Source organism: Entamoeba nuttalli, assembly GCF_000257125.1.
Source record: "Entamoeba nuttalli P19 unplaced genomic scaffold asmbl_3379, whole genome shotgun sequence".
NCBI lineage: Eukaryota > Evosea > Mastigamoebida > Endamoebidae > Entamoeba > Entamoeba nuttalli.
The window spans coordinates 1-27,742 of NW_008576039.1; the positions used below are offsets into that span (position 1 = coordinate 1).

The 27,742-nt window shown below is 26.1% G+C and overlaps 20 protein-coding genes across 20 annotated transcripts in view; 10 read left to right on the plus strand and 10 right to left on the minus strand.

Moving 5' to 3' along the window:
* Positions 1–205: 205 nt before the first annotated feature.
* ENU1_065270 (RhoGEF domain containing protein) lies at positions 206–2,422 on the minus strand (the record flags this gene model as incomplete). The annotated part of the gene is made up of 1 exon (XM_008858253.1): positions 206–2,422. One exon carries the CDS (start codon positions 2,420–2,422, stop codon positions 206–208), a length of 2,217 nt encoding a protein of 738 aa, XP_008856475.1.
* A 500-nt stretch (positions 2,423–2,922) lies between these two features.
* On the plus strand, positions 2,923–4,089 carry ENU1_065280 (zinc finger, c2h2 type domain containing protein; the record flags this gene model as incomplete). The annotated part of the gene is made up of 1 exon (XM_008858254.1): positions 2,923–4,089. The coding sequence occupies one exon, from the start codon at positions 2,923–2,925 to the stop codon at positions 4,087–4,089; it is 1,167 nt and encodes a 388-aa protein (XP_008856476.1).
* A 194-nt stretch (positions 4,090–4,283) lies between these two features.
* ENU1_065290 (hypothetical protein) lies at positions 4,284–5,006 on the plus strand (the record flags this gene model as incomplete). Its single annotated transcript, XM_008858255.1, has 1 exon — positions 4,284–5,006. The coding sequence occupies one exon, from the start codon at positions 4,284–4,286 to the stop codon at positions 5,004–5,006; it is 723 nt and encodes a 240-aa protein (XP_008856477.1).
* Positions 5,007–5,013: 7 nt separating this feature from the next.
* On the minus strand, positions 5,014–5,421 carry ENU1_065300 (zinc finger domain containing protein; the record flags this gene model as incomplete). The annotated part of the gene is made up of 1 exon (XM_008858256.1): positions 5,014–5,421. One exon carries the CDS (start codon positions 5,419–5,421, stop codon positions 5,014–5,016), a length of 408 nt encoding a protein of 135 aa, XP_008856478.1.
* Positions 5,422–5,477: 56 nt separating this feature from the next.
* Positions 5,478–6,168, minus strand: ENU1_065310 (hypothetical protein; the record flags this gene model as incomplete). The annotated part of the gene is made up of 2 exons (XM_008858257.1): positions 5,478–5,642; positions 5,692–6,168. 2 exons carry the CDS (start codon positions 6,166–6,168, stop codon positions 5,478–5,480), a joined length of 642 nt encoding a protein of 213 aa, XP_008856479.1.
* Positions 6,169–6,602: 434 nt separating this feature from the next.
* On the plus strand, positions 6,603–11,678 carry ENU1_065320 (tyrosine kinase, putative; the record flags this gene model as incomplete). The annotated part of the gene is made up of 1 exon (XM_008858258.1): positions 6,603–11,678. The coding sequence occupies one exon, from the start codon at positions 6,603–6,605 to the stop codon at positions 11,676–11,678; it is 5,076 nt and encodes a 1,691-aa protein (XP_008856480.1).
* A 139-nt stretch (positions 11,679–11,817) lies between these two features.
* On the minus strand, positions 11,818–12,476 carry ENU1_065330 (GTP-binding protein EhRabX27, putative; the record flags this gene model as incomplete). The annotated part of the gene is made up of 2 exons (XM_008858259.1): positions 11,818–12,342; positions 12,393–12,476. The coding sequence occupies 2 exons, from the start codon at positions 12,474–12,476 to the stop codon at positions 11,818–11,820; spliced, it is 609 nt and encodes a 202-aa protein (XP_008856481.1).
* Positions 12,477–12,630: 154 nt separating this feature from the next.
* On the minus strand, positions 12,631–14,205 carry ENU1_065340 (hypothetical protein; the record flags this gene model as incomplete). The annotated part of the gene is made up of 1 exon (XM_008858260.1): positions 12,631–14,205. The coding sequence occupies one exon, from the start codon at positions 14,203–14,205 to the stop codon at positions 12,631–12,633; it is 1,575 nt and encodes a 524-aa protein (XP_008856482.1).
* A 155-nt stretch (positions 14,206–14,360) lies between these two features.
* On the minus strand, positions 14,361–15,320 carry ENU1_065350 (LIM zinc finger domain containing protein; the record flags this gene model as incomplete). Its single annotated transcript, XM_008858261.1, has 1 exon — positions 14,361–15,320. The coding sequence occupies one exon, from the start codon at positions 15,318–15,320 to the stop codon at positions 14,361–14,363; it is 960 nt and encodes a 319-aa protein (XP_008856483.1).
* Positions 15,321–15,647: 327 nt separating this feature from the next.
* Positions 15,648–16,130, plus strand: ENU1_065360 (high mobility group (HMG) box domain containing protein; the record flags this gene model as incomplete). Its single annotated transcript, XM_008858262.1, has 1 exon — positions 15,648–16,130. One exon carries the CDS (start codon positions 15,648–15,650, stop codon positions 16,128–16,130), a length of 483 nt encoding a protein of 160 aa, XP_008856484.1.
* Positions 16,131–16,204: 74 nt separating this feature from the next.
* Positions 16,205–16,675, plus strand: ENU1_065370 (hypothetical protein; the record flags this gene model as incomplete). Its single annotated transcript, XM_008858263.1, has 1 exon — positions 16,205–16,675. One exon carries the CDS (start codon positions 16,205–16,207, stop codon positions 16,673–16,675), a length of 471 nt encoding a protein of 156 aa, XP_008856485.1.
* A 255-nt stretch (positions 16,676–16,930) lies between these two features.
* Positions 16,931–18,484, plus strand: ENU1_065380 (hypothetical protein; the record flags this gene model as incomplete). Its single annotated transcript, XM_008858264.1, has 1 exon — positions 16,931–18,484. One exon carries the CDS (start codon positions 16,931–16,933, stop codon positions 18,482–18,484), a length of 1,554 nt encoding a protein of 517 aa, XP_008856486.1.
* Positions 18,485–18,787: 303 nt separating this feature from the next.
* ENU1_065390 (hypothetical protein) lies at positions 18,788–19,003 on the plus strand (the record flags this gene model as incomplete). The annotated part of the gene is made up of 1 exon (XM_008858265.1): positions 18,788–19,003. One exon carries the CDS (start codon positions 18,788–18,790, stop codon positions 19,001–19,003), a length of 216 nt encoding a protein of 71 aa, XP_008856487.1.
* Positions 19,004–19,026: 23 nt separating this feature from the next.
* Positions 19,027–21,099, minus strand: ENU1_065400 (DNA replication licensing factor, putative; the record flags this gene model as incomplete). Its single annotated transcript, XM_008858266.1, has 1 exon — positions 19,027–21,099. One exon carries the CDS (start codon positions 21,097–21,099, stop codon positions 19,027–19,029), a length of 2,073 nt encoding a protein of 690 aa, XP_008856488.1.
* A 117-nt stretch (positions 21,100–21,216) lies between these two features.
* On the minus strand, positions 21,217–22,002 carry ENU1_065410 (Smr domain containing protein; the record flags this gene model as incomplete). The annotated part of the gene is made up of 1 exon (XM_008858267.1): positions 21,217–22,002. The coding sequence occupies one exon, from the start codon at positions 22,000–22,002 to the stop codon at positions 21,217–21,219; it is 786 nt and encodes a 261-aa protein (XP_008856489.1).
* A 237-nt stretch (positions 22,003–22,239) lies between these two features.
* Positions 22,240–23,634, plus strand: ENU1_065420 (RhoGAP domain containing protein; the record flags this gene model as incomplete). The annotated part of the gene is made up of 1 exon (XM_008858268.1): positions 22,240–23,634. One exon carries the CDS (start codon positions 22,240–22,242, stop codon positions 23,632–23,634), a length of 1,395 nt encoding a protein of 464 aa, XP_008856490.1.
* A 42-nt stretch (positions 23,635–23,676) lies between these two features.
* On the minus strand, positions 23,677–25,228 carry ENU1_065430 (protein kinase, putative; the record flags this gene model as incomplete). Its single annotated transcript, XM_008858269.1, has 2 exons — positions 23,677–24,961; positions 25,008–25,228. 2 exons carry the CDS (start codon positions 25,226–25,228, stop codon positions 23,677–23,679), a joined length of 1,506 nt encoding a protein of 501 aa, XP_008856491.1.
* A 210-nt stretch (positions 25,229–25,438) lies between these two features.
* ENU1_065440 (hypothetical protein) lies at positions 25,439–25,810 on the plus strand (the record flags this gene model as incomplete). Its single annotated transcript, XM_008858270.1, has 1 exon — positions 25,439–25,810. One exon carries the CDS (start codon positions 25,439–25,441, stop codon positions 25,808–25,810), a length of 372 nt encoding a protein of 123 aa, XP_008856492.1.
* A 103-nt stretch (positions 25,811–25,913) lies between these two features.
* On the minus strand, positions 25,914–26,733 carry ENU1_065450 (RNA-binding protein, putative; the record flags this gene model as incomplete). Its single annotated transcript, XM_008858271.1, has 2 exons — positions 25,914–26,222; positions 26,275–26,733. The coding sequence occupies 2 exons, from the start codon at positions 26,731–26,733 to the stop codon at positions 25,914–25,916; spliced, it is 768 nt and encodes a 255-aa protein (XP_008856493.1).
* A 127-nt stretch (positions 26,734–26,860) lies between these two features.
* ENU1_065460 (Hsc70-interacting protein, putative) overlaps positions 26,861–27,742 on the plus strand; it is a gene marked incomplete at both ends in the record, with an annotated part of 1,214 nt that continues 332 nt past the window's right edge. The window contains one exon of the mRNA XM_008858272.1: positions 26,861–27,689. Within this exon, the coding sequence (XP_008856494.1) occupies positions 26,861–27,689 (829 nt within the window). The remainder of the gene's footprint in view (positions 27,690–27,742) is intronic.

A 27,742-nucleotide genomic window follows, 5' to 3' on the forward strand; every position in this document is an offset into this window, starting at 1 on the left:
CTTTCTTTGTCTTGTTCACTAGACATTGAATTGAATAATTAAGTTTTAGTATATCTTTTTTGTTAATAAAGAGAAAATTCAAGGGTTTTTACTAGTTTTAAATAATTCATTCAATATTATTATTTAATAATTAATTTCTTTTCTATTTGTTAATTAAAAATAAGAAGAATAAAATGAATGGAAAGAATAAAATCAATACAATGTTTCAAATAAATGATGCACTACGTGAAATCATATTTTTCTTTTGAGTCTTTGCTAAGTTAACAGCTTTTTTAAGTGTAGAAAAGATAGCTTTCATTTCATCATCATTAGAAAGATAAAGCATATACCTTTGATCTTCATTATTATTTGTTGGAGAAGGAAAAACTAACATAAAAGTAGTTTTTTCATCTTCTACTTCAAAAACTTTTAAGTCAATCAAATTAATTTGATTTAAAATTTTATCTTTATTTTTCTTTCTTTTTAAGAAGATAACAATGTCATTAAAAAGAATAATACTGCATACATTAACCATTTTACTTGCTTTAACCATTACTTGATGAAATTCAGCAATAAATATTCTATTATTTACAGGTGATAATTCAAGTTTATTTGTCCATTGTTTTAATGAAACTTCATTTTCATATTTTCTAATTTCTTCATTAAGCCAATTAACTATTTTATTTGCTCTATCTTTAACTGATAATAATTTATTATGTTCTTCATAATTTTCAGGTACATTTTTTGATAAAGTTTCAAGTAATAATAAATATCTTGGTAATCTTTGAATTGGATAAATTAAAAATGTTGGTATATAAATTCTTTTAATACCTAAGTCTAATGCTACTTTTCTTACTTTTTTTGATTCTTTTTTTAATGTTTGATAATAGTCATTTGCTTGATTACAGCGGGTCATATATTCTTTATAAATGTTTTTCATTTCTTCACAAAAATAATTTTCAAATAAATCAGATATTTCTACCCACTCTCTTTCTTTTTGTTGTTCCCATCGTTCTTTTAATACTTTAAGAAACTTTTGTTGATAATTTGAAACGTCTTCAATATTAGAGAAAATATCATAAATTTCTTTTTCACTTAAAACTAATTGAAAATTTGGTTTTATTTCTTCTACCACACATTTAAGATGTTCACAATATTCTTGTTCAGTTGTAACAATTTCTTCTACAATTTGTTTTGCCTGTGTTTTTTTCATATTCATATCAGCAAATCGTTTTACTTCAACTGAATCTCTTCCTATAGTAATTCCTGATGTTGGTTCGATATTTTCTTTTAATAATGTTAATATTTCTATACGTGCTTTTTCTAATGAATTATTATCATTTAAACTTGTCTTTAAATAATTTGCTATTTTAACTGTTTGAAGTTCTTCTCTAAGTCCTTCATCAACAGCAAGATTTCTAATAATATTTAATATCACTAATCTTAATGATGGTTCATATTGATTTAAATGTTCAACACAATTTCTTAATCTATCTGCTAATGAAAATCCACGACATACATCAAGAAGATTAGAATCAATTGTTACAGCAAGTATAACAGTTAGTGCACATGGTAATGTTTCTTTTATTTTATCATTTTGGTCTCCAATTAATTCTACTGCATCAAAAAAGATACCTGATTGAATAAATCTTTTTTCATAACCTGTTGCTAGTGTTAATAATGCACTAATTTGCCATGCACGAATTGTTAATTGACCACCAGTTGATATAAGAGGTTTAATAAGTTGTAAAACATTATTTAAAATAACTATTTTACGAAGTTTTACAGCTAATTCTTTATTTGGTGTTTTAATTAATTGAAGAAGCATTGCAGAAGCGAGTAATTGTTCATCATAAACATGAGAATAAAGTATATTAAGAATTGCATAAATACCTTCTTGTTTTACGAAACTAATTTGATTTGCTGAACAAGTTAATAATATACATAAGCATTTTCCTGCTAAATTTCGATGTTGTACATTTCCTCTAAAAAAAGAAAGCAAAGGGTCAATAAGAGGTTGTAATAATGTTTTATCTTCAATACTTGTAGATGCATTTAATACAATTTCTAATGTATGAGCAGTAATACTAGGGTCATCTCTTGACTGTAATAAACTTGTTAAGTCTTCAAAAACTGATATATCATATTTTACTAATAAATTAATGAAGTGGGGATATATTGATAATGCATGTACAATAAATAAAGATACTTGTAATGTTCCAAAATCATCATTAGAACTTTTTAAAAGATGTGTATATAATTGTGGATGAACTCTCAATAAAAATTCTCGGAACATTGGTTGTGATATTCTTTTTAATATAAAGGATAATCCATTCTCTCGACTTGATGGATCACTTATTAATGTATTCAATTGAGTGACAATAGCTAATTCTTTAGAACTAAGAGATACGTCTGGTAAAAGATATTTGTCGATGCTTTGCATTTAATAATGAAAGGATCTTATTTTTTAATTTTACAGATATGGACGTGAAAAAAAAATTTGTTTGTTTTGAACAAAGTGATTAATAACAGTTTTTCGTCTTATTTTTTTATTATCAAAAATATTTTTGGTTATTCAGTTTTTTTATTCAATGGTTTTCATTCTTCTTCTTAACTTTCATTTTTATTTTTATTTCTTTTACTCTTGAAATTGCTTTTCTTTTTTGTGTTTATATCCCTTTTAAAAATAGATTTTTATTTTTAGAATATTGTCATTTAATTTATCAGTTTTGTGTTTTTTTATATAATAACATTATTTATTCAATTTTTGTTTTTATTTATGACTTAATTGATGAAGTTTAGAAATGGCATATTATTTTATAGAAAATAAATGAAAATAATCGGGATTTTTTTTTTCATGATTATCTTTTGATGCAAATGAGGAATTGAAACAAGAAAAATAAACGTCATAAAAAGAAATTATCTGAAAAATAATAAACATCAATGACATCAGAATTAATCAATATTCAAATAAAAGACAATGGAATGGTTCTCATATTTGATGAACTTCAAAAAAAGGTTGACTATTTTGATACTCAGTGTGCTGAAACTCAAAGAAAGAATTTGGAAATGCAAGAAAAAATTATTAGTCTTGAAAAAGAGATAACAAATCAAAATGTAATTCTCAAAAGTGTGATGATGTTATCAAAAGAAGTTACTGAGATTAGAGATTTAGTTAATAAGTTAAATGAAGAAGATGCCCAAAAAGAAAAAAAGATTAAACAGTTACAAGAACAACTTGAAATAAAAACTAAAGAACTTGACCAAATAAAAATTGATAATGAAAATAAAACAAAGGAAGTTGAGCAAATTAAAAGTTTAAATGAAAAAATTCTTAATAATCAAGTTAGCTTTGAAGAGAAACAAAAACGTGTAGAATCAGAAAATCAAAAATTAGATGGTACTTCAGTTAATAATATACCTCATAAAATTAAGTGCTTAATTTGTCAACAATTAATAGGTATTGATTCAATAATTTCTCATATTGTTGAACATGTCAACAGAGATGATACTAATATTAAGTCTATGAACAATGAAATTCAGAATCCTCCAGTAATTATTAAACCATCAATTACTAACCAAACAATTACTCCTTCTTCTCATCTACAACCAATAATTCCCTCTTCTTTGTCTACAGGCCCTGCTATACAACCTTCACGTGTTGATTCAAAACCAGTTGAAAATAAACCAATAGAATCAAAACCAGTTAAAATAGAACCAAAAGTAGTTGAAATTAAACTAATAGAACCAAAAGTAGTTGAAATAGAACCAATAGAATCAAAACCAATTGAAATTAAACCAATAGAACCAAAACCAGTTGAAATAGAACCAATAAAGCCAAAAGTAATTGAAAATAAACCAATAGAACCACAACCAGTTAAAATAGAACCAATAAAGCCAAAAGTAGTTAAAATAGAACCAAGCAATGAGCTATTAGAATGTCCTGTCTGTTGTAAGAAATTTCCTATTAGCCAAATAGAGAGTCATGTGAATAAACATTTCTGTGCAGAAGAGCCAACTTTTGCTTGTCCTTTTTGTGGATTGGATATGGGCAGTTCTAGTAAACTCCAAAAGCATGTTTCTCAAGCTCATTCACGTGAAATAAAATAATTTATTAATTCATTTGTTTTAAAAATATTTTTTTGGTTAATAAAAATTATGGAAATTTTGATAAGTCAAAAAAGAATATCTCTTTCTAATAATGATGATTTAGTTGTCGGTGGTTAAAAAGTTATATTTTAACTACATAGAGAAGTGCTAATTATTTATTATTTAAAGAACATGAAGAAATATCTTAAATATCAATGGGTAATTGTGAAATTACAGAACAAAAAAGAAATTACTTCTTCAATATAAAATTAAACGACATTCCTTCAACAATTATTACAAATAATGAAAGGACAACAACACACCAAGAAGATAAGAGATGTCAAAAAATAGATAAGACTAAAAATCTGACAACTCTTGTCAAGAAAAAGTATAACAAAGCAAGTTCTTTTCAACAAAAAATAAAAGAAGACCAGGTAGATGACTTTGGCTTACCATTTTATTGTGATTTTAAAAGAATTAGACTAGAAGCGTTGTTTCAAACAAGTTCATTTGAAGTAATTTATTATTCACAAAAAGATGAATTGAGTCAGAGACAATTAAATTCGGTTATTCAATTTAAACAAGATATTATTCTCTTTTGCCTTTTGGAAAATAGAAAAGTTATAGGAATTAGTTTTCATAATCAGCCATCTATTCTTAATCTTAAAGTAGATAATATATTTATTCTTGACCCTGACAAAACAAAATTAATTTATCCAAAACAACAACTTCCTTTAATAAATGATGTTACATATAGTAAATTACATTACAATACTTCATTACTCTTATCTGTTTATGGAGCATTTTGGATTACAAATTCTTTTATATTAAAATTAAGTACAATAATCAATACTGTCTATTACAATGCTTCATTTTTGAGCTTTTTTCAAAGACCAATGAAAATTCAGTCAATTAGTGTAGTAATCCCTCATTATTAATTTACTATTATAATAGAAAAATACGATGACATGAATTTTTAATTATTTTTTGTTTACATATAGGACAATAATGTATTCCTGGAGTATCAAAAATAATATTAAGACAATCTGAACAATATAAATGACCACACTTTGTTGTCATTACATTTCTTGTAAGATCAAAACAAATAGGACATCTAATTCCTTCTAACTCTTTTGTTGGTTTTAACTCTTCAATTTTCCCATGTTCTATTTTTATTTGTTCTTCAGATTCTTCATCACTACTATAACCTTTTCGTTTGTAACTTTCTTTAATATATAATGGATCAATGTTTAATTCAAACCTTCTTCTCTGAACTGGTTCTCTGAGTATGTCTACATCAATAATATCAATATGGTCATCAGTTAAATCTATGGTTTCAGATATTTGTTCCATTAAAATAAATTTTAAAGTTCTTTTTTTAAAAAAAAATCACAACAACCACATATTAATTAATCATCAACAAATTCATCTGCTTCTGGATCAAAACCAATCACTCTAGAATCAATATCAAGTCGTTTGATCAACTCTCCCATTGAAAATTGATCACCATTTTCGTTTCTACACATTTCGTTATGTTGAATATCAACTAATAAATCTCGAGATATAGTTTTCCACTATTCACTCATTATACATTTTTTTCTAAACAGAAAAAAATAAACAAACTTTCTTAATCAACTGATCCAGATTTTTTCCTTCACATTTCTTTGCACTTTTTGCTTTTGCTTCCATTGCTTTTAGTTGTTTTTGTGTTTTTTGATACTTACAAATTAATTCAACTTTTAATAACTTTAATTCATTAATGTCTTTTGGTAAGTCGTCAATAGTTGATTGACTGTTTAATTTATATTTACATGATGGTGTAACAGATACACGTAGTCTACCTTTTGTTGATGAAGTAGACTTTCTCATTGCTCCTTGAGAAGGTTTTTTTTCTTTTGGGGGAATATAATAAACTTCATCATGGCTTGTAATCTTCTGAATTACTTTAGCATCTTCTAAAATTTGAAGGCTTTTTTTAAACTCATTTATTCTATGGTTTGTGATTTTTCCAAATCCTTGGAGGTCTTTCTCACTAAAAAAAATCTCATTGGCTTTTCCTATTGATTCTAATATCTTTAATGCCAATGCATCTTCACCCATTTCTATTCTTTTTATAAATTGTCTTTTCTATTTCAAGTTCTTTTTAATAAAAATTCCTCAATTTTATATTTGTTATGTATCTCATTATTAATTACAAAAAGTGTTTAACGTGAAGATTTGACAAATAACAAAGTAAAATTAGTTCAAAATGAAAATAAGGTTTTGGTTGAAACAAAACAACAAATAAAATATATTACAACAACGGATTTGTATTTTTTATTTATGGAAGTCAATTGATGAATGAAGAAATAATAATTAATTTTAGTTTTATTCTTTTAAAAGTAATGGAGAATATAAGTGGAACACCAAGAAAGATATAAAACAGTTTAACAAAGAAATAACTAAGAGGATCAAGACACCAACAGAAGAAAAAGAATTTATGGTTTTTTTAAGAATTCTTTTAATAGAACTATCTTCTAATTTTAAACACTAAAATGACATTCAAGATGTTCCTTTTACTACTTTTTGTTTTATATTCTAACGCTGAGAGGTTGTGTATTCCTATAGCAGAAAATTGTCTTGATGGATATATAGACGAATTTGGAGAACCAACTCAACCAATAAATTGTCGTGAAATTTCTGTGAAACAAAATTTTATTTATTCTAGAACTTGTTCAGAACAATTTAATATTATTCCAACAATTTTTATTAGTGATATTCTTTCTTTTACTATTGAACATGGAGCTCTTGATAATGGAGAAATTTTGATATTTGAAGAATATAGTACAGTACTTATACGAGGAGATTACTCAATATTTAGTAGCGATAATATTCATTTAAATAAGTATTGTCAATTAACTTTTGATAATGCATTAACGCTAATAAATGCAAATATCATTCTTCAAAATTCTCAAGTTTTTACCGTTAAAGAAACGTTAACAATAAATAATTCAAATTTAACAATTCATGATGCACAAATTGTAGTTGAAAATGTATCAACAGGTAAATTGATTAGTTATAATTCTACAATTCATATGCTTGAAAATTCACTCTTTTATATTTCTCAAATAAAATTAACTCAATCAACATTATTCACATTAAACTCTCCAGGAATTAGACAATTAACATCATTAGTACTTATCAAATCATATTTTTTAAATACAGATGGAGATTTATTATTTAATAACGCTCATTTAGAATTATATGATAATTCAATATTAACTCTTCGACATGGAAAATTATTATGTTTTAGAAGTAACGTTACAATTTATAACAGTTCTACTATTTTTCTTGAAGAACAAGCATCTATTAGTAATGCAATATATTTTAACGCTTTTGGTACATCATCAGTTATTATTGGTGAAAATTCTAAAATGCATACTAGTAAGTCATTTTGCCTTTATAATTTTTCAAAGTTAATAATGAAAGATAATAGTCAAGTTACATCGTCTACAGGATTACAACTTAATGACGATAGTATTATGGAAGTATCACAACATTGTTATTTTACAACGCCAAAAGTTATTCTTAAAAACAGAACCAAAATTTTATTAGAAGACTCTTATTTTATTTCACAAAAAAGTGGACAAATTATATTATTTAATGACTCACAATTATTATTTAATAACGTAATAATTTCTACTGAACCATTGATGAATGTTATTCTTTATAATTCAAGTATATTTCGTATTAAAAGTTCATCTTCTTTATTTGCAAGTCTGTCTATTTATGACAATTCAACGTTATTTCTTTCTGATTCTTCTATTTCTTTAAATTCTATCGAAGGACATGATAAAGGTATAATCGATAGTAAACATAATTCTATTCGTTCTACATTTGTTATAATATCAGACTCTTTTCAACTCCTTTTAGTTGACACTAACTTTATTGGAATCGACACTTTTAAGTCATTTCAAAATTCATTTATCTCAATGAAAGATTCATCAACAGAAATTTTAAGTCAATGTGTAATTCATACAAAATCACCAATTTCCATCGAAGAATCATTTTTTACTGTTGGCGTTAAAAATGATTGTCTTAGTCAAAGTATATTAGATATACAAGAAAATACACATTTTATTATTTCTACGTTAAAAGGTAGTGAATTATGGAGATTATATAATACTAAATTAATGTTTACTTCAGTATTGATTGATTATGCATTTGATTATTGTTTTGAATTTATTATAAGTAGTTCTACAATTTCTGATACTTTTATTGAAACAAATCATTTAAAACTTATTAACAATAAAAAAAGAATTAGATATTGTCCAAATTTTATATTTAATAAACATGTTATATGTACACTTAATGGTACATATTGGAAAAACTCATATGATTATCAATTAGAATATCCTTTTACTCAAATAGATTGTCCATGTTTTGGTTCTGATTGTTCTATTAATACTTCTGTTAAAGAACTTTATTTTCCAAATGTACCAATTACAACAAAAATTAATAACTTTATAACAAATTTATATTTTGAAGAAAACGATAATCTTATTAGTATTACTTGTCAATCTCAAATCGCTCATTTCCCTGGAATGGTTTCTTTTCAATCAAATTCAACAGATTTAGTTATTCAACAAATTACTCGTGACCAAAATGGTTATTATATTCTCTTAGATGATACTGTAAGTTTCCCTTCTTATGAAAAAACTTTATTAACAACTTCAACTTTTTCTGTTAGTGGAATGTCATTTACTTTATATACAAAAGAGTCATTTATTATTTATATGGGAGATTTATTTACTAATTATGTTTTAGATATTAATTCTATCTTTCCAATTCTTCTTCTTTCACTTAATGGATATAAAACTACTGACTCAAACTCATTTTGTCTTTTTGGTATTAGTAAAAATAATCAAAATATTTGTCTTAGAAAAGCTAGTATTCAATGTCCTTCTTTCACTTATCCTAATTCTGATTTTACTTCATGTCTTCCATGTGTCGATATTCATTGTAAATGGTGTAATAATAAAATGTGTTTTGTGTGTGCTAATGACTATTTATTATCAAAAGATGGTATTTGTGTTATGTTAAATGATAAGTCTCATTCAACAAATAACCATTTGGTTTATTGTGAACAAGGAAGAGTTTTAAATAATATGTGTATTGATTATGATAGTAATGATCCTTGTGTTTTATCATATGAATCAAAATGTTATCAATGCAATGGAAATCTTCATTATATTTTAAATGATAATAGTTGTTCTATTGCAGAACATTCATTAATTGTTAGAACAAATTCAATTATTCAATGTGAGGATGGATATTATGAATTAAATGGAATGTGTATTTCATGTAAACAATTTGGAAATCAATGTTCTCAATGTTCAGCAACTAAATGTGAAAGATGTAGTGATGAAACTCCTCTTCAAAAAGATGGGACATGTAGAATTCCTTATTGCCAAAAACAAGAAAATGGGAAATGTAGTATTTGTGTTGATAATTATTCTACAAATATTATTGGTTATTGTGAAGAGAAAATTGAAAATTGTCAAATTAGAGCTATTTCAACAAAAGAATGTATAATTTGTCAACCAGGTTTTGTTCTTCTTAATGGTCAATGTTATAAATCTATTCAAAACTGTGAAACTAATACTCAAGTGGGTTGTCTTAGGTGTGAAAATTCATATTATGCCTCTGAAGGAGTATGTAAGCCATGTGACTCTAATTGCAGAACATGCCTTTTAGAGAAAAATAAATGTTTTAGTTGTGATTCTGGATATTATTTAACAAATCATATGTGTGAAACAGATTCAATTATTTCTGAACGATGTGCATTCTATTCTATTAATGGTAAATGTGTAAAATGTAAAAATGGATATTATAGAGATGGAGTTTCATGTATTAATTGTGATATTTCTTGCTCAACATGTAATAACGCAAATGGTTGTTTAACTTGTAATTCAACTAATTTTAAAAATAGTGATAAAGTATGTGTCCCTAAATCAACTATCCAAGGGTGTGCAGTAGAAATAACAGAAAAAGGTTGTTCTAAATGTACTGATGGTTATTATCTGAATAATAATATTTGTGAAAATTGTTTAGATTCATGTGTATCATGTACTGATAGATTTACTTGTAATAAATGTGCTAATGAAACTGTTTGGTATTCAGGAAGATGTATTTATTATAGTAAAATACCATATTGTATCAAAGCAGAAAATTCTCGTTGTACTAAATGTTCGTTTGGACATACTGTAATAGATGATACGTATTGTTCTAATTTTTCACTTCCATTATGGACTTTAACATTAATTATAATAGGAGTCATCTGTTGCTTGGGTATTTTTACTTCTATTATAGTATCTCTGACTCTTTTAAGGTTTAGAATATTAAAGAAAAACAAATTAAAGTATACTTTAGAAAATATGCCTAAAACAAAAGTATTACAATATCATTTAGATAATTTTGTTGTATGTGACTTAAATGAAATAAATTTCGATTCTTTTAATAACCCAATTCCTGTCAGAAGTATTTCTGTTGAATCTATTCATATTGGTAATTCTGGAAAATATCCACTTATAGTCCAACCAATTCCAATCAAAAATAATAAATATAAAATAAAATTTAAACCAGCAGTTGTTAACCTTAAACCAAAGAAGATGTGTAAAATTAAAGTTTATATCTTTCCTTGTTGTACATTAGAAGAAGAATCTACTATTAACGTGCGTGTTAATAAAAAAACAGTATCTAAATCAAAATGTTGTTCTATAAAATTATCATTTATTACTCAACATTCATGTTATATTAATGGAGATGATTTAAACCAATTTGAACAAATTGGTGAAGGATCAACAGGAATTGTGTATAAAGGATTATATAAAAGACATCAAGTTGCAATTAAAAAAATTAAAAATATATTTTTAGACGTGAATGAAACTGAACAATTCTTTAAAGAAACACAATTACTTAACCAATTTCGCTGTGATTATATTGTTTATTTCTATGGATCAGTTATTAATTATTCAAATTTTATGGTTGTTACTGAATTAGCACCATATGGTAGTTTTCATAATCTTATTTTAAATCAACCTGATACTTTTAGTAAAAAATTTAAATATAAATGTTTATTAGACACTGCACATGGTATTCAATACCTTCATTCTAATGGAATTTTACATAGAGATATTAAATCGGATAATATATTATTATTTTCTTTAGAAGAAATAATACCAATTAATGCAAAATTAACAGACTTTGGGTCATCAAGAAGTGTTAATATGTTATTAACAAATTTAACATTCACAAAAGGAATTGGAACACCTGCATATACAGCCCCAGAAATATTAAATACTAAAAGTTATAAAAAACCAGCTGATATTTTTGCTTTTGCTATTACAATGTATGAAATATTAAATTGGAAACCACCTTATGCTACTCCTCAATTTGAATATTCATGGAGTATAGCTGAATTTATTACAAATGGAAAAAGACTGTTAAAGACTGATAAAATAAATAATGAAGAATATAAAATTATTCAGAGATGTTGGGCTGATGAACCAAATAAACGAATGACTGTAGAAGAAGTTATTTCTCAACTCCAAAAGTTGTACTCTAATTAAAAAAACATTGTATTTAAGAAGTTAGTCAAGTTAAATGAATTCTAACTAACATTAAAAAACAAGAATAATCAATAAATAAAATCAATAATTATTTTTTATTATTAATACACACCTTAATATTATTTGTTTGTTATCTAATCTAAACAACCTTGCAATCTTCTATATCTTCTGATGTTAATGATTGACTAAATTCATTGAGCATTTCATTATCTTGATGAATTTCATGTTCTTGTTCTATTTTTCGTTCGACAATTGCATGAATAGTATCACAAAACATTTGAGAAATACCAACATTATCAACTACATCTGTTTCATAATATTCAAAATGATATTGTTGAAAGAGTTGTCTTACTTCTTTTGATGAAACATTTTTCTTTTTATCATTGCATTTATTTCCAATACCAACAACTAACATACCAAATGTTTCTATTCCAAGTTTATTATTAATATAATTTCTTGCCCATTCAAGTGATGTTGATTGAGTTAAATCAATAACAATAAGTAATGCATCAGGTGGTGTTGAAACTCCTTTTGCTAAACTTGCTTCTCTTAAACGTTCTTCTATATCCCATAATTTGCAAGTCCATAATCTTCTTTCAAAACTTACAATTAGTGAATTAACTTCACATCCAATTGTAGTAATTCCTTGATGTGGCTCTTTATTCTACAAAATATAAACTATTTTAAATTGTTTTAAATTGATTTTAAACAAACCATAATGCGATAAATAATACTACTTTTTCCACTTCCTTGACTACCAACAGTTTCAATTTTAATAAAAGTATTATTTGGTTGCATTGAACCAATTCTTATCAATGGATTTCTAGTTGAATTTTTCTTTCTTTTTTTACAAAAAAAAATTTTCATTTGGTTCAAATTGAAATAAAAATATATTTTTATTATAATATTATTATTATTTTATTTTATTTTTTGGGTATTAAAAATTGTTCAATTATTCATTAACAATAATACCATTTTCATCTAATTCTTCTTGTTCTAGATGATGTGTTTCTTTTACTTCATTATTATGTTCAAATACCTCTTCATCTTCAACAAGCATACGGTGTTTAAGTGATGCAATATCATTTGACATCGCATTGATTCCAATAAAACTAGATTCATTAACCCATCGTTTCAAAGTAGAATAAAATAAACTAGACTGAGGAACATTATCAAGAATAATATCTTTTGTAGCATTTTTACCAATGATCATTCTATAAAAAATCCAATGAACTAAATTAATGATATATTGTTTATGAGAAGCAATAAAATCTTCAGATTCAAACATTAATGTTGAAGGTGATTCTCCATTTTCTGTTGTAAACCACCATTTCATATAAGGTAAAAAATCAACAATAATTACTTTATCCATTGATTCATTAACAAGAATATTTGATAATGAAAAATGAAAATGAAGAATTCCTTCATCTTGAAGTTCTAATAAAGCACTTGTTAATCCTTTCATAATTTGTATAATTTGATAATCATTGAATGTGTCTTTAATTTCAAATATTGATTCCATTGATGGTAAAAAGTGATGATTATAAATAACATATACATTTAAATTAGTTATAGAAATTCCTTCTGTTTGTTGGAGATTAGGATGATGAAGTGACTTTAATTTTATTAAATCATCATTTAAAGTTTTTTGATTTAATAATTCTTCTAATGCAACTTGTTTATATGACACAGTTTTACCAAGGAAAATAGTTGAACCAACTACACTATGTTCAGTTTGTTTAATTGTTTGTCTATGAAGAAGAAATTCAATGTCAATTGAAGTTTTTGTAGTAACAAGAGTATTTTCTTCATCAACTAAAATTCCTTTATATCCACTAAATGCTCTAAAAAATAATAAACCATCAGTTAATATAACAACTAATGATGTTATTAACAATGAATTTATTAAATCAACAAGTGGATGAATAAAACAACCTGGATATAAAATAATTGCTGATACAATACAACTAATTATATCAATAAATAAAATAAATGTTACAATAAATAAGATAATATCAACAAATAATACTACTCTTTTTGAACCAAATGATCTTACAAAAAATATAAATAATAAAATTACAATCATTAATATAGTACAAAATAACGCAGTATATACTAACATAATTGTTGTTGCCCATTCATACCATAATGAATGTACCATTACAACAAACATAAAATAAAATACTCCTCCTGGTAAAATAACACTATTAACATATTTCTTTTTATTACTTTGAGTAAAAAATATATATACAATAGAATAAATAGTATATGTTAACCCACAATATAATAATGTTTGTGATGTCCAAAATAAATATGATTTTAAAAATGGTTGCACAAAATAAATAGCTATTTTCAATATAAAACACCCACAAAATAATAATAAATGTAAATGAAACATAAAAGAATGAAATGGCATTCTTAAAAACAAATATACAAAATTAAGGAAAAGTACACCAACAATAAATGGACTTATAGATGCACTGGTGGCATAAAAATATTTAATTGTTTCTGTTTCAATGTCTTCCATGTTCTTAAGAATGATATAAAACTATATTTTGTTTTATTCTTTTATTAATACTTTTATAGAATTTTATTATATTTAAACTATTATTTTTATTATTTCTTTTTTTTTCTTATTAATTGAAAAAAAATTGAAAAACAAAACTAAAAAAAATGTGAATTTTAGGCACAATTCTTGCAAACAATTTTGCCATTTTTAATCATGTAAGACCCTTGAATTGGTGCACCACAATTGGTACAAACAAAACACTGTGGATGATAATTCTTTCCATTAACTACAACATATTGACCATCTAATGGTTTACCACATGTTTCACATTTTGGAACATGATTAGCAACATAACATAATGAACATACTGGATTTCCTTCAATTTCCATTAATTTATGTTCTCCTCCAAAATGCTCTCCACATTCATTACAAACAAAACATTCTTCATGCCATATTCTATCAAGTGCCATTACTCCACTTGAAACTTCTTTTCCACATTTACCACAATGGTCTTTATCTCCTTTTTCAGTTATTGGATGACAAGCATTTTTACATGAATGTTCTTCTTTTGGTTCTTCTTTTTTGGTATTTTCTTTTGGTTTTTCTTGTTTATTTTCTTCTTTCTTTTGTTCTTCTTGTTTACTTTCTTCTTTCTTTTGTGCAGTTGGTGCACTTGTTGGATTTGATTCAATAATTTTTTCTCCACAATTTGGACAGAATTTACTTCCATTAATACTTGTTCCACAATTTGGACAGAACTTAGCTCCACTAACTGGTTTAGATTGTGGCTCTGTAGATTTAGTTGGAGTAGTAACTGGTTTAGATTGTGGTTGAGAAGAAGTGGTTGGAGTAGCAACTGGTTTAGCTGGAGTTGATGGTGTTGATTTCTTTGATTTATTTGGACGAGCAACTAATTGAAGGAAAGGTTGATGTGCATTAACACAATCTTCAATAGCAGCAACAAGAGAATCTTCATCACTAACAATTAATGGACCTGAAAATAATAAGAATTCTTCTTCAATTTTTTGTTCAAGTTCCATCATTAATCTTCCATATAAATTTGCATGGGATCTATCAAGGTTTAATACTTTATTTGATCCGTTCCATTCAACTTTAATTTTAATAAGAGGCATGTGTAATTAATTGAGAATTAACAATTTTTTTAGTTCAAAGTTTTTTGTCTTAAATCTCCTATTATTATTAGTTCTTTCACCTTCACATCAAAATAATCTTCTACTTTTAGACTCATTCAAAAATGGTAAACTTTCTCCTTTTAAGTTCTTTTTTTTTGTTTTTTCTTTGTATAAATTATTTTAAGTTTACTAATTTTTGTGATTGAAAAGAGAAAAAGAATAGGAAATTAAACCTCTATTTAGGGTTAAAAATAAGAAAAATAATTTTTACATAAAAGAAGTTAGAAAACTCATGTAAAAGGAGTAAGATCTAATTAAAGTAAACATATGTCACAAATACAAGAAAAGGAAGAACATCATAAAATGACATTAAGAGAACGAGAAGAAAGTCAAGAACAAGAAAAAATAGAAATAGCACAAGCCATATATATTCGTTGGAAAACTAAGAAATTAATTAATGAACGATTATTAACACCTGAAAAAGCAAAAGCCAAAGCAACAGCCAAATGGTCAAAATTAGATGAAGATAAAATGCAAAAATTTTATAAAGTTGCATCAATTGAATGTCATTTATTAAATGAAGATGGTACTTATGGAAAAAGAAAGAAAGGAGATATTACAAAACGAAAAGAAGAATATCATCCCTATTTATTATTTTGTAAAGAAAATAGAGATAGAGTTAAAGCAGAAGGTCATACAGGGAATGAAATAATGAAATATCTTAGTAATATGTGGAAGGCAATGTCTGAAGATGAAAGAAAAAAATACAAAGATTTAGCTCAACATAATAAAGATTCAGTAAAGAAATAATCAATTTCATAAATGAATATTGTTTATAATATAAGAAATTAATTTCTTTTATTTTATTGAACTAAAAAATCATAATGTTGTTGGTGTTTTTGATTGTCATTATTGGTGCATTTGCACAAATAAACGAGAAAACAATTCAAAAAGAATTAATTAAGAAAGTAAATGAAGGAGTTGAAATGCAAAAAATTTATTCAGACTTAGATTTATTATGTAAACAAAATAATATAGTTAAAGTTAAAAAAATGGATATTCGTAAAGCTTTAGACATTGAAGCTGAACGTGTAGCATCAAAAATTAAAGCGAAAATAGAAAAAGAAAAAAGGGAATTAAGAAAAAAGAGAATTGAAACTGAAATGAGACAATTAAGAAAAGATGCTTTACTTGTTAAAAAATTACGTTTTGAAAATAGTATTGAAAGAGATAAAGAGGCATTAAAAATGGCAAAGAAAAGTAGTCCAATAAATTCATCATTCTTTAAAGATGCAATGAAACAAACTTGGAGATTAAAACAAAAAAAATTAGGTATTAAAGATAAAAAACAATAATTAATTTTTTTTTGTTATTTCTAAAATTAAATATTTTTAAATATATAAATAAATAATTTTATTTAATTATTATTAATAAATAATTATTTATTAAAAATACTATCAAGCATTTTCAAATTTACTTAACTGAAATAACTATGAGTCGTAAATTAATAAAATATTTTATACAATAATTTTATTAATTTATTGTCATTTCTAATGAACAAAACAATTTAATTAAAAAAGTCTCATGAAAAGAACTCAAATTATAAGTATATGATTTACATCATCTTATTATTTGTTATTACCTCTTTAGCAAAATCTCCTTTATCTGATGAAAACCGAGATTATTTTAAAACGAAAACTGAACATAAACGAACATTATTTTTTTCAAATGACTGGACAAAAACAACTGTTGATAATTTCCAATTTGCTGCAGTTCCATTTCCTTCAAAATCAAGTTCACAAATATATGATGAAACTAAAATGAATTATAATCAATATGAGGATGCTTTAATTCTTGAAGGATGGTGGTTTTTAGTAATGGCATGTGCTGTTGTTGTTATTTCATTTTTATGGTATTTGGCACGTCCATGTTTAGGAGGAGTTCGAGGCACACAAGGGTGTTTCTGTCCAAAGCCATTTAAAAAGGCATCTGGAGAAGGATATTCATATATTCATGTAAAATGGTGTCAAATTATTATTATTGGTTGTTTTATTATTTCTATTATTCTTATACTTTTATTGATAATGTATAATGCATCAATTAGAGCAAAGATAAATGCAGTTAGAACTTCAAGTGATAATACTGTTGATTCAGTTGATAGAAATATTAGAATTATTCAGAGCGCATTTAATGATATGCCTTTTGAGTCTCAAAAACAAGATTTTGACAATAAGATTAAAATGATGTCATATATCAAAGATGGAGTAGAAAAAGGTGTTGGTAGTCTTAGTGATTATGTAAAAGAATATAATCGCTCTAGAGAAGGACTAGAATTATTTGCCATTTATATTACCTCTTTCATGTTAGGTCTTTTATTATTTGCAGCATGTACATTTCATTATCAAATGGCAAGTGGATTGTCTATCTTTGGATGGTTACTTGCTGCTGTTTTTATTATTGCCGCTTCTGTAACATATCCTATGGATATTGCTGTAGCTGATGCTTGTTTAGTTGGAGATAAGATATTAAATTCTGATAGTTATGAGACTCAAAGTGTTGTTTTATATTATTTTCCAGTAAATGATCCTTCAGTTACTCAAATGATTGGGTTATTTGAAGATAAGTTGTTACCAGAAACTATTTCTAAAATGAAATTGTTTTTAGAAGAACATTGTGGAAAAGAGTTATTATGTAATTCATTCCCTGCTGACTCCTTGACGGTTAGTAATTATGATGATTATAGAAATGTTCCATTTATTCATAATACAACAATATTATATTCATATACTTCATGTGCCCAATATTGTGACTCAGCTAATAAAAAGGTTGCAAAAGAATATGGTGATTATTATTCAACTATAGATGCTATTAACAGTTGTGTTAAAGGACCATTAGAGAGTTTAAGACATGGAGAACCATTTGAAAATTATCTTTTTAATGTTATGAGTTTTATGTGTACAAAAGACCTTCATACTTATACTTTTGTTACGACTTGTCTATCATGTGCTGTTGGATTAGTTATTTGGATTATTTCATTTATTTCTATGTTAGCTGGAAAACGATTTAATAAACATAATCGGTCTCGTGCAACTGAAAAAGAAATTTCATTTAGAGGTACTGCTAATCAATACGAATTACCAAATTTCAACTTAATTGATTATTAATTTCATTAATGCTCATGTTTTTTTTATTTGATTAATTTTTTTTTGTCTTTTATGACTTTATGAAATATTATGAAAAAAATAAATAAAAATGTTCAGACACCATAATCAACACAACTTATCTTTGGGTAGATAATTCTGAGTGGTGCATGGTAAAATCTCATCATTACATTATTTAATTTTTTTAATTTAGGTTATTGAATATTATAAGCTAATATATAATTATTATGGTATTTGTATTATATTAAAATAATAAAATTAATTAATATTATTTTATATAAGAAAATAAAAACTAATTTAAAGATTATGTCAAATCCTTTACTAACACACTCCTTCCTTGGTGAAATTGATCAATCAAAAATTAATGAATTTTTAAATAAAGATGTTAATATTGAAGAAGAAGAAGAGTCTGATTATGAAGAGGCATTAACTACAATTAAAAAGAGAAAAGAGGGTAAGATTCAGAAGAAAAAGAAAGTATCAATTATTTCTAGTGTTCCACCTCAAAAAAGTCAACAATAAATATTTGTTTCATTTTAATTTAGTCATTGTTCATTTTCACTTTTTGATTCAAACTCATCTAATAGTTGATCAATATCATTTGTATTAGTAGGGTCAATCAAATTTAATCCTACTTGGAATTTATCTATAGATGATCGTGAAACATCAATCAATCTTAATGCTTCATCAACATCTTGACTATTTACTTCATTACTAAATCTTAGTCGTGCTACCGATTGTGCTAAACGAATAATAGCAAGAAGACTTCTTGGAGTAATAATTAAATCATCTAACTTATTTTTAGGTTTTGACCTCTTTTTAACATAACTATCAACTATGTAATCTGTTAATGTCTCAGGAACTATTGGATTAAAATTCTTTGCATTTCCAATAAATGCCCTTAAAAATTCAACATCATAAATTGCTTTACTTTCTCCAACTTCTCCTCTATGTGATTTACAAACAAATAATGCAAGTTCTTTATCAAAATCTTGTGTAGCATCATCAAGTAATACAAATAATAAATCAAAACGAGATACCAATGCTGCTGGTAAATTAACATTTTCTGATACAGATTTTCTGATATCATATCTTGCTTTTATAGGATTAGCGGCTGCAACAATACTCACTCTTGCATTTAAACTAGTTGTAATTCCTGCTTTAGCAATAGAAATTGATTGTTGTTCCATTACTTCATAAATAGCTGTTCTATCAGTTTCATCCATTTTATCAAATTCATCAATACAACAAATACCCATATCTGCTAAAACTAATGCCCCTCCTTCTAATACCCATTCTTTAGTTAATTGATCTCTTATAACTGCCGCTGTTAAACCAGCTCCTGATGACCCTTTTCCAGTAGTATAAACACTTCTTGGAGCAACACCAGCAACAGCCCTTAATAATTGAGACTTAGCAATACCAGGTTCACCAACTAATAATGTATTAATATCACCTCTAATGCTAACACCATCTTTCATTCTTCTAGTTGGTGCACCAACTACAGTAAGTAATAAGGCTTTCTTTAAATCTTCTAAACCGTAAATTTCAGGAGCTATAGAGAGTGCTAAGTTATTATAAATTTCTTCAAATGGAAAATCTTTTACTTCATCACTAATTCGAGTTTTAATTTCAGAAGAAAGTGTGTATGTTGTGTAATTCTTTTTTTGTTTTTCAATGGACATTGCTTTCATAAAAGTATTACTAATAAATCCAATATGCATATCTTTTCTTGAAAAAAATTCATCTGGAAGATAAATACCTTCTATTGTAACAACATCTCCTGGTGCACATAATTGAACCAATGGTCCTTCTACTTTAACAATCAAATTACGTGGAGTTGCTCCCATAGGAACTTCTTCAACTAATTCTTGAATTCTAATTTCTTGAATTTTAACAAATTTTGATGCACGAGGTTGCATTAATAATGTACCTGTTTTATTTCCTTTTTGACAAGTCTTTGAAGGACATTTATATTGAGGTAAAAATCTGTTACCAATGATTGTTTGATATAATTCATTACCACATTGTTCACAAGAATAAGTAATAACTCGTGCTAATGGTCTAACGTCAGTTGCACGAGTAACAATACCTTTAACTCGAACTAATTTACCTATTTTTTCAGCTCTTAATTCTCTTATTGGAGTAATTTCTTGATTTTTTCTTGGTCTAATAAATGTTTCAAATTTTGCTTTTAATTCTAATGGAAAACTTAAATTCTTTGTTTCCCTTTGAATAGTTAAAACATCAACTGAATCTAATGAAGAAGGATCAAGTCCAACACGAGATGGAAGTAATGTATAAATAACTTCTTTAAAAATATTTAAATATCGAGCTGCATTATTTTCTATTCTGTCAAGAATCTTTTTGTCTTTAATTTGGTTGTCATTTAAAAATAAATAATCCTTTACATCATCAAGAAAAATTGTAAAATTACCATCTCTTTGAATATTTATTTGTTCTAATCTACTTTTATATGTTGATCCATCTGATAATACATATGTTGTAAGAAAATGTTCTATTGTTATTTTATCTTTATTAAGAAGACTTTGTTGTCTGTTGATAGTGTCTTGAAGTGTTAATTGATTTCCCTCTTTTTTTTTACGTTGAGCAATCATTAATTTCCTCTTTCTTATTTTTAAGATTTTTGTTTTTACTCAATTCTTTTATTTTTTATTTTTTGATATATAAAACAAATAAATAGTAAAGTCAAAAAGCAGTTAAATTAAAATGAGTTATAATGAAATGTTTACAAATCCATGTTCTTTATCTTCTGTAAATGATAACTTTTCATCTTGACAATATTTAACTACAGCCTCTTTAATTTTAGAGAATCCAACAGTATTATGATGTCCCATTCCACATTGAACTTTAACAATTGACTTTCCAGCTGTTTTTCTTTTATTAATTTGATCTTTAACCATATCAAGAGCTCCATCTATTTGAAGACCATGTAAGTCAATAGCATCTTCATCAACCATATAAATATTTACTTCTTCAAAAATAGCAATAGTTGCTTTCTTTTTCATTTCTTCTGCCTCTTTTCTAGTAGCTTCATATTTTTCAAATAATTCATTCTTTTCTGGTGATTTAGCATCTTTAGCTTTGATGTATTTCTCTCTTAATTGAGTAGCTTCATTAAATTTTTGATCAACTGAATCAAAGTGCTTTGATTTAATTCTATCAATCAAAATACTTTTATCACCAGAAACAACTTCTTTCTTACCATTTGGTCTATCTTCTATAACTGGTTCATCTCCTTTTGGTTTTGGTACATGAACTACATTATCATCAGACTTTGTTTTAATTTCTGTTTGAGTTTTTTCTGTTTTAGGAGAAGTAATTTCATCAGTTTTAAGATGTTTTTGTTTTTCTTTAATTGTGGCATTTGCTTGTTCAATCATAACTAATACTTTTTTGTAAATAATTGAATCTTCAATAGGCCATGTTAATTCTTTCTTATAAATAAGATAGCCAAGATAAGCTAATATACCAATAATAAAAATGCAAAGTAATCCCATAAAATAAAAATAATCAAATACTTTTTTTTTAAGTCCCTTTTATAGTTCTTTGATGTTCTATTTTAAGTATTACTTCTAAATATATCATTTTATTTATCTTTATTGGTTCATTCAAATTTTTTAGTTCTATTATAATCTTAATTTTCATTGTTTCTAAATATAGTTGTTATATAATAAAAAAAAAAGTAAAAACAAAATAAATTTGATATATAAAAAAAAAGAAACAAACAAAGAAGAATGGAATTAGATAAAACCCTCATTGATAATTATGAAACTCAACCATTAACATCAAAAACAAACAAAATAGATAAAGAAAGAGTCAAAAGTAGTGATGAAATAGAAATATTATTTGAAAAAGAAGAAAAGAAAAATGAATTAAAAGAAGAATTAAAATGTAGTATATCACCACCGATATTAATTGATGAAAGTCAATTAAATTCAAAAAAGAAACAAGTATTTGAATTTTATAAAAAAAAAAAGAAAACAATATTTGAATTAGAATATGAAGATTGTTTTTTTCCAAGTGATAATGAAGTATTTGAAGAAGATGATATTCGATTACAACGTGAAATTAAAAAAGCAAATGAAATGAATTTTGAAGAATTTAATTCACAAATAATAATAAACAAAGGGTTTGATAGGAAACATCGACATATTATAATATTCAATCAAAATGTATTAATTGATAATACTCCAAACTTTCCACAAAAATTTTACTTCTTTGTTTTAAAGTCATTACAATTTATTTATCAAAAAGAATTTGTTATTATTTATATTAATAATATGAATCAAATTCCTTATGGTATTTTTGAAATGTTATATTTAAAACTTCCAAATCAAATAAAAAGTAATATTTATAAAATTTATTCATTTATCTCTCCTTCAATTTCTTTAAAACAAATTAATTTTATAAAGTCTGATGATTTAAATAAATTTGTAATAGTAAAAGATTTATTTGAATTTTTTAAAGACATTCCAATGGGAACAATTTCTATTCCTCATGATTTTGTGGAATCTTTAGCTACTCAACATCCTATTTTTGGTATTCCTTTGTCAGAAGCTGTTCATCATCCATTTAGAGGTTCAACAACTGCTCCATTAATTATTGAATGTGCTATTATGTACTTTTCATCTAAAGTAGAAGTTATTTCAATAGAAGGAATTTTTAGAATGGCTGGTTCTAAACAAAGATTAGAACAATTAATTAAAGAATTTAATTGTGGAATTCGTAGTGAATTTGAAGAAGATGAAGATCCTCATGTTGTTTGTTCATTATTAAAACATTATTTACGTTCATTGCCAACACCTTTATTAACTTATCAAATTGGAGATGAAATTGCGGAATTATTTAAAAATGACACAATGATAACTGAAGATAAAATAAATTCAATCATTAAAAAATTACCAGAAGAAAATAAATCATTATTATATCATCTTGTTGTGTTAGGAAAGATAATTTGTAATCATGTTAGTGAAAATAAAATGTCAACTTCAAATATGGGAATTATGTTCGGTCCTTGTATTTATTGGAGTGAAATTACTAACATTGAAGCTATTTCTAAAGCAAAGAATATTAGTTTATTCTTTACTTATTTATTGGATCATGCCGATAAAATACTTGCAACTGAATGAATTTTATCAATTAATTATCATTAAAAATATCTTTAAGTCAGTTTAAAATGCATTTTCATCAAATGAAAAAATATTAGAAGAACTTGAAGTTGTTCTATGAAGTCCTCGTTTTGGTTTTGTATCAAGTTGTGCAAAAATATCAACTTTTTCTGGTGGTTGTACAACAACAGGAATTTCTGGAGAATATAAATTTGGTATATTTCTTTTTGATTGAGAAGGTGGTGTTACTGGACATGTTCCAGGGTGAGGCTGATATAATTGTTGAGGATACCAATTATTTGGAGTAATACTTCCATTATAATAACCACAAGACTGATTAGGACTAAAACTTAATGGATTTTCATAATTATTATATGGAGCAGAAAGATTGTATAATGACATATAATCCTTTTTATCTTGATTTATTGAATTTTGTAATATTGATGAGTCAAAAACAGGAGATGGAGATGGTTGAATAGGAGTTTTAGGTTGGTCATATAATGAACAAATATTTCTAACAATAGACGATTTGTCTATTTCTTTTTGATGATCAAAACTAATTAAAGGCTTTTCTTTTTGTGTTTTTTCAGTAATACCCATTACTCTAGTTTTTGATGTAGAAGACCCAAAAGAACTTCTTCTTCTAATAAACATTGTTTTGTTAGCATCATTATTAGTGTCATTTGGTTGTTTGGAGACTTGTTTCTCAGTTATTGTAATTTGTTCTTTTAGATGTTGTTTAGGTACAACAGAATTTGTGTTAACAGCATTGAAAAGATCTTGAGAATTCCACCTTTTATTTTGGTCAACTTCAAGAGTATTTTCCAACCAACTTTTTTCAGTATCTTCAATTGGTTTGGGTAAGCCATAGCTTCCTCTTATAATTTTCATTGGACTACCATCAAAAGGAGTAACAAAAAATTCTAATTTGTACAATAAACATCCTGCTGCCCAAACATCAGCTTTATCTCCAATTGTATTATAACTATACACTTTTACCATTTCAGGAGATCGATATTCAGGAGTTGTATGTTTTTCTATATCTTCTTCAACTTCACTAGCATCACCTTGTTTACGAGTAAGATAAGTAGATGTAGGAATAGCACTACCAAAATCAGTGAGTTTATATTCTCCGTTAAAAATTAATACATTTTCAATTTTGATGTCACGATGACAATAACCTTTACTATGTAAATAAGCTAATGAACCACTTACACATAACATTACATCTCTTATTTTATTTGTTCCAATTGTTGATGGATAACAATGTTCCATTTCATTAACAAGAGTTCCACTACAAAACTCCATTGCAATAGCAATTTGATGTTGTTGCTGAAGAATAATAGAACTAAACATAAGACTAAGAATATTATAAATCATTTAACAAAACAAACTCAAGCAATTTTATTACAAAAGGACTTTCACTTGCAATCTTATGTATTTTAATCTCATTTTCTATTCTTTGTAAAGTATCTTTTGAACTAAATCCCATTACTTTAACGGCTACTTTTCTTTCAAAATGATCTTTTCCAACATATACCTGACTAAAACCACCTTCACCAATTTTTTTTTCTATTTGAATAGTACCTGTGCTGAAAGGAATTGAATTTCCCATTTAAAATTCAAAGTCCTTTTTGATTTTTTTTTTTGCTGTGAGTTGCAATTGATGTTACTCTTTTTTACTTGTTAATGTTCTTAGAAAAACACTTTTTACCTCATAAAAATGTTATGAAGTTAAAGTCAATGACGTGGGAAACAACATAAAAACCTCAATCGTAAAAAAACTGTTTAATTTCATTTTATTATGAGCCTTTTGAACACTTTCATGAATACTAATATACGGGCTTTAACTAAAAAATCGAAATCTTTAACTAAACCAAAAAAAGTAGAGAAGAATCCAACAATCTCTTCAAGACCTACTTCTGAGTCAAGTTCTATTGTTTCTGATAGTATTGTTTTTAGTGAAAAATGGAAACAAACACCATATACTTTAAATGGAACAATTGTTTATATTGTTATGGTCAATGAACTTGGTCAATTTATTCGACCTTTTGAAGCATCTGACTTTGGTCATTTAAGACAAAGAAAGTCTAGTTTTAAAAAATGGATGATTTCATCTCCTGAAAATAGTCGCAATTTATATGCTGTTGTAGTTAATTCCGATTTCAAAATTCTTGATGGTGTTCGGGCTCAGTGATTGATTTTGTTTTGTATACTTTTTCTTTTTTTATTATTTTTCGTTATGTGACAAGACAATCTAAAATGATGAAACTAATGATATCACAAAAATAACAAGATTGTTAATCATCACTTCCTCCTAAATACTCTTCCCAGCGTGCTATTCTTTCTCGTTTCTGTTCTTCGGTTTCTTCTACTTTGTAATTGGTATATCCATCATAATAATCACAACTTAATTGATGTTTATCAAACCATCTACCATTCATTAAGGCAACACATTGCTCAGCAGCACTATGGTCTTTAAATTTAATAATAACTATTCCCTCTGGATTTGTATTAAACACAGTCACTTTTTCAACACTTCCACATTTAGCCTTCACTTCTTCTTCAACATCTTCTTTCAACTCATTGAAAAATTGTTCATCTTTTGGCTATTACCTATTAATTTGTCTTTCTATAACAATATTTTTTGTTAAAACAAACCTTCTTTAAGTCAAACATATTTTTAATAACTACATGAACTAATTTGTTATCATCCCATTCATCTTCTCTTGTTTGGTCATATTTTTTTTCGTTAGGATTTGAGTCTTCAGGTTGTGAAAAAATGCCTTCAATCTGAATGAAACATTTTGGTTCTATCTGAGAATTATCATAATATTCAATAGCTTTTTGAACTGACTCCTCATGTAAAAAATAAAGAACACCTTCTTTAGTTTTATTACTTTCATTCTCATTAGAGAAATATGCATCGTATTGAGTTGGTGTTTTCTTTTTTGCAATTCCACAATGGCGAAAATAATCAACAAATTGTTCAATAGTGTACTTTATTGGAATATTACTAACACGAATACCATTCATCACTTCTTTTTGTACAGTTTTTGGTAATAATTTATTGTGACTCCGTTTCTTTGAACGTTTAGGTTGTTTGTTGTTGTTATCCATAGACTTTCAAAAATAAAAGAAATAAAGAATAAGGTACATATGATTACGTGGAATTGACTCATGCCACATCGGAACTTAATCCTCACAAAGAACTATTTAAACTAAACTAAGTTAATTAATCATTAAAATGGATTCATTTGGTGTAACAAACTCACAAATTCAAGCATTAAAAGTTTTTATTAATCTTCTTCAACAACATCCAGAGTTTCTTAATGACGATAGACTTGATTTCTTAAGAAATTATATTATTTCTCTTGGAGGTAAGATTCCTGAACCAAAAAAAGAAGAGCCAAAATCTGAAGAAAAGCCAATGGAAGAAGAAAAGAAAGAAGAAGAAACAGTTAAAGAAAAACCTATGGAAGAAGATATTAAAATTGATGATCCTGACGTTATTCCTGGTGATACAATTGAACCAGAAACTATTAATATGGATATTGAAGTTACTGAAGAAATGGAGGTTCAAGCCTCTACTAAACGAAGTGAAGCCATGGAAGCATTTAATAATGGAGAAGTTGATAAAGCAATTAATACAATTACTGAAGCAATTAAGTTGAACCCAAGAGTTGCTAACTTTTTTGCTTGTCGTGCTCAATACTACAATAAAGCCAAAAAGCCAAATGCAGCAATTAGAGATTGTACTACAGCTATTAAATTGAATCCAGATAATGCTAAAGCATATAAGATGAGAGGTATGGCTTATAGAATGATTGGACAATACCAAAAATCAGTTGTTGATTTAAGACTTGGTAATAAACTTGATTATGATGATAATACTTATGAATTACAAAAAGTTGTTGAAAAGTTCGTTGCTATTGAAAAACAAAATGAAAAAAGACATAACAAACAACAAGAAGAAAAACCAAAACAAGAAGAACAACATCAATGTCACTGTGGAGGTGAAAAGAAACCAGGATGTGATGGTCATGGTGGATGTCATAGACAGGGAGGTTGTTGTGGTGGACAAGGATGTTATGGAGGAATGCCAAATATGGGAAGTATGCCAAATATG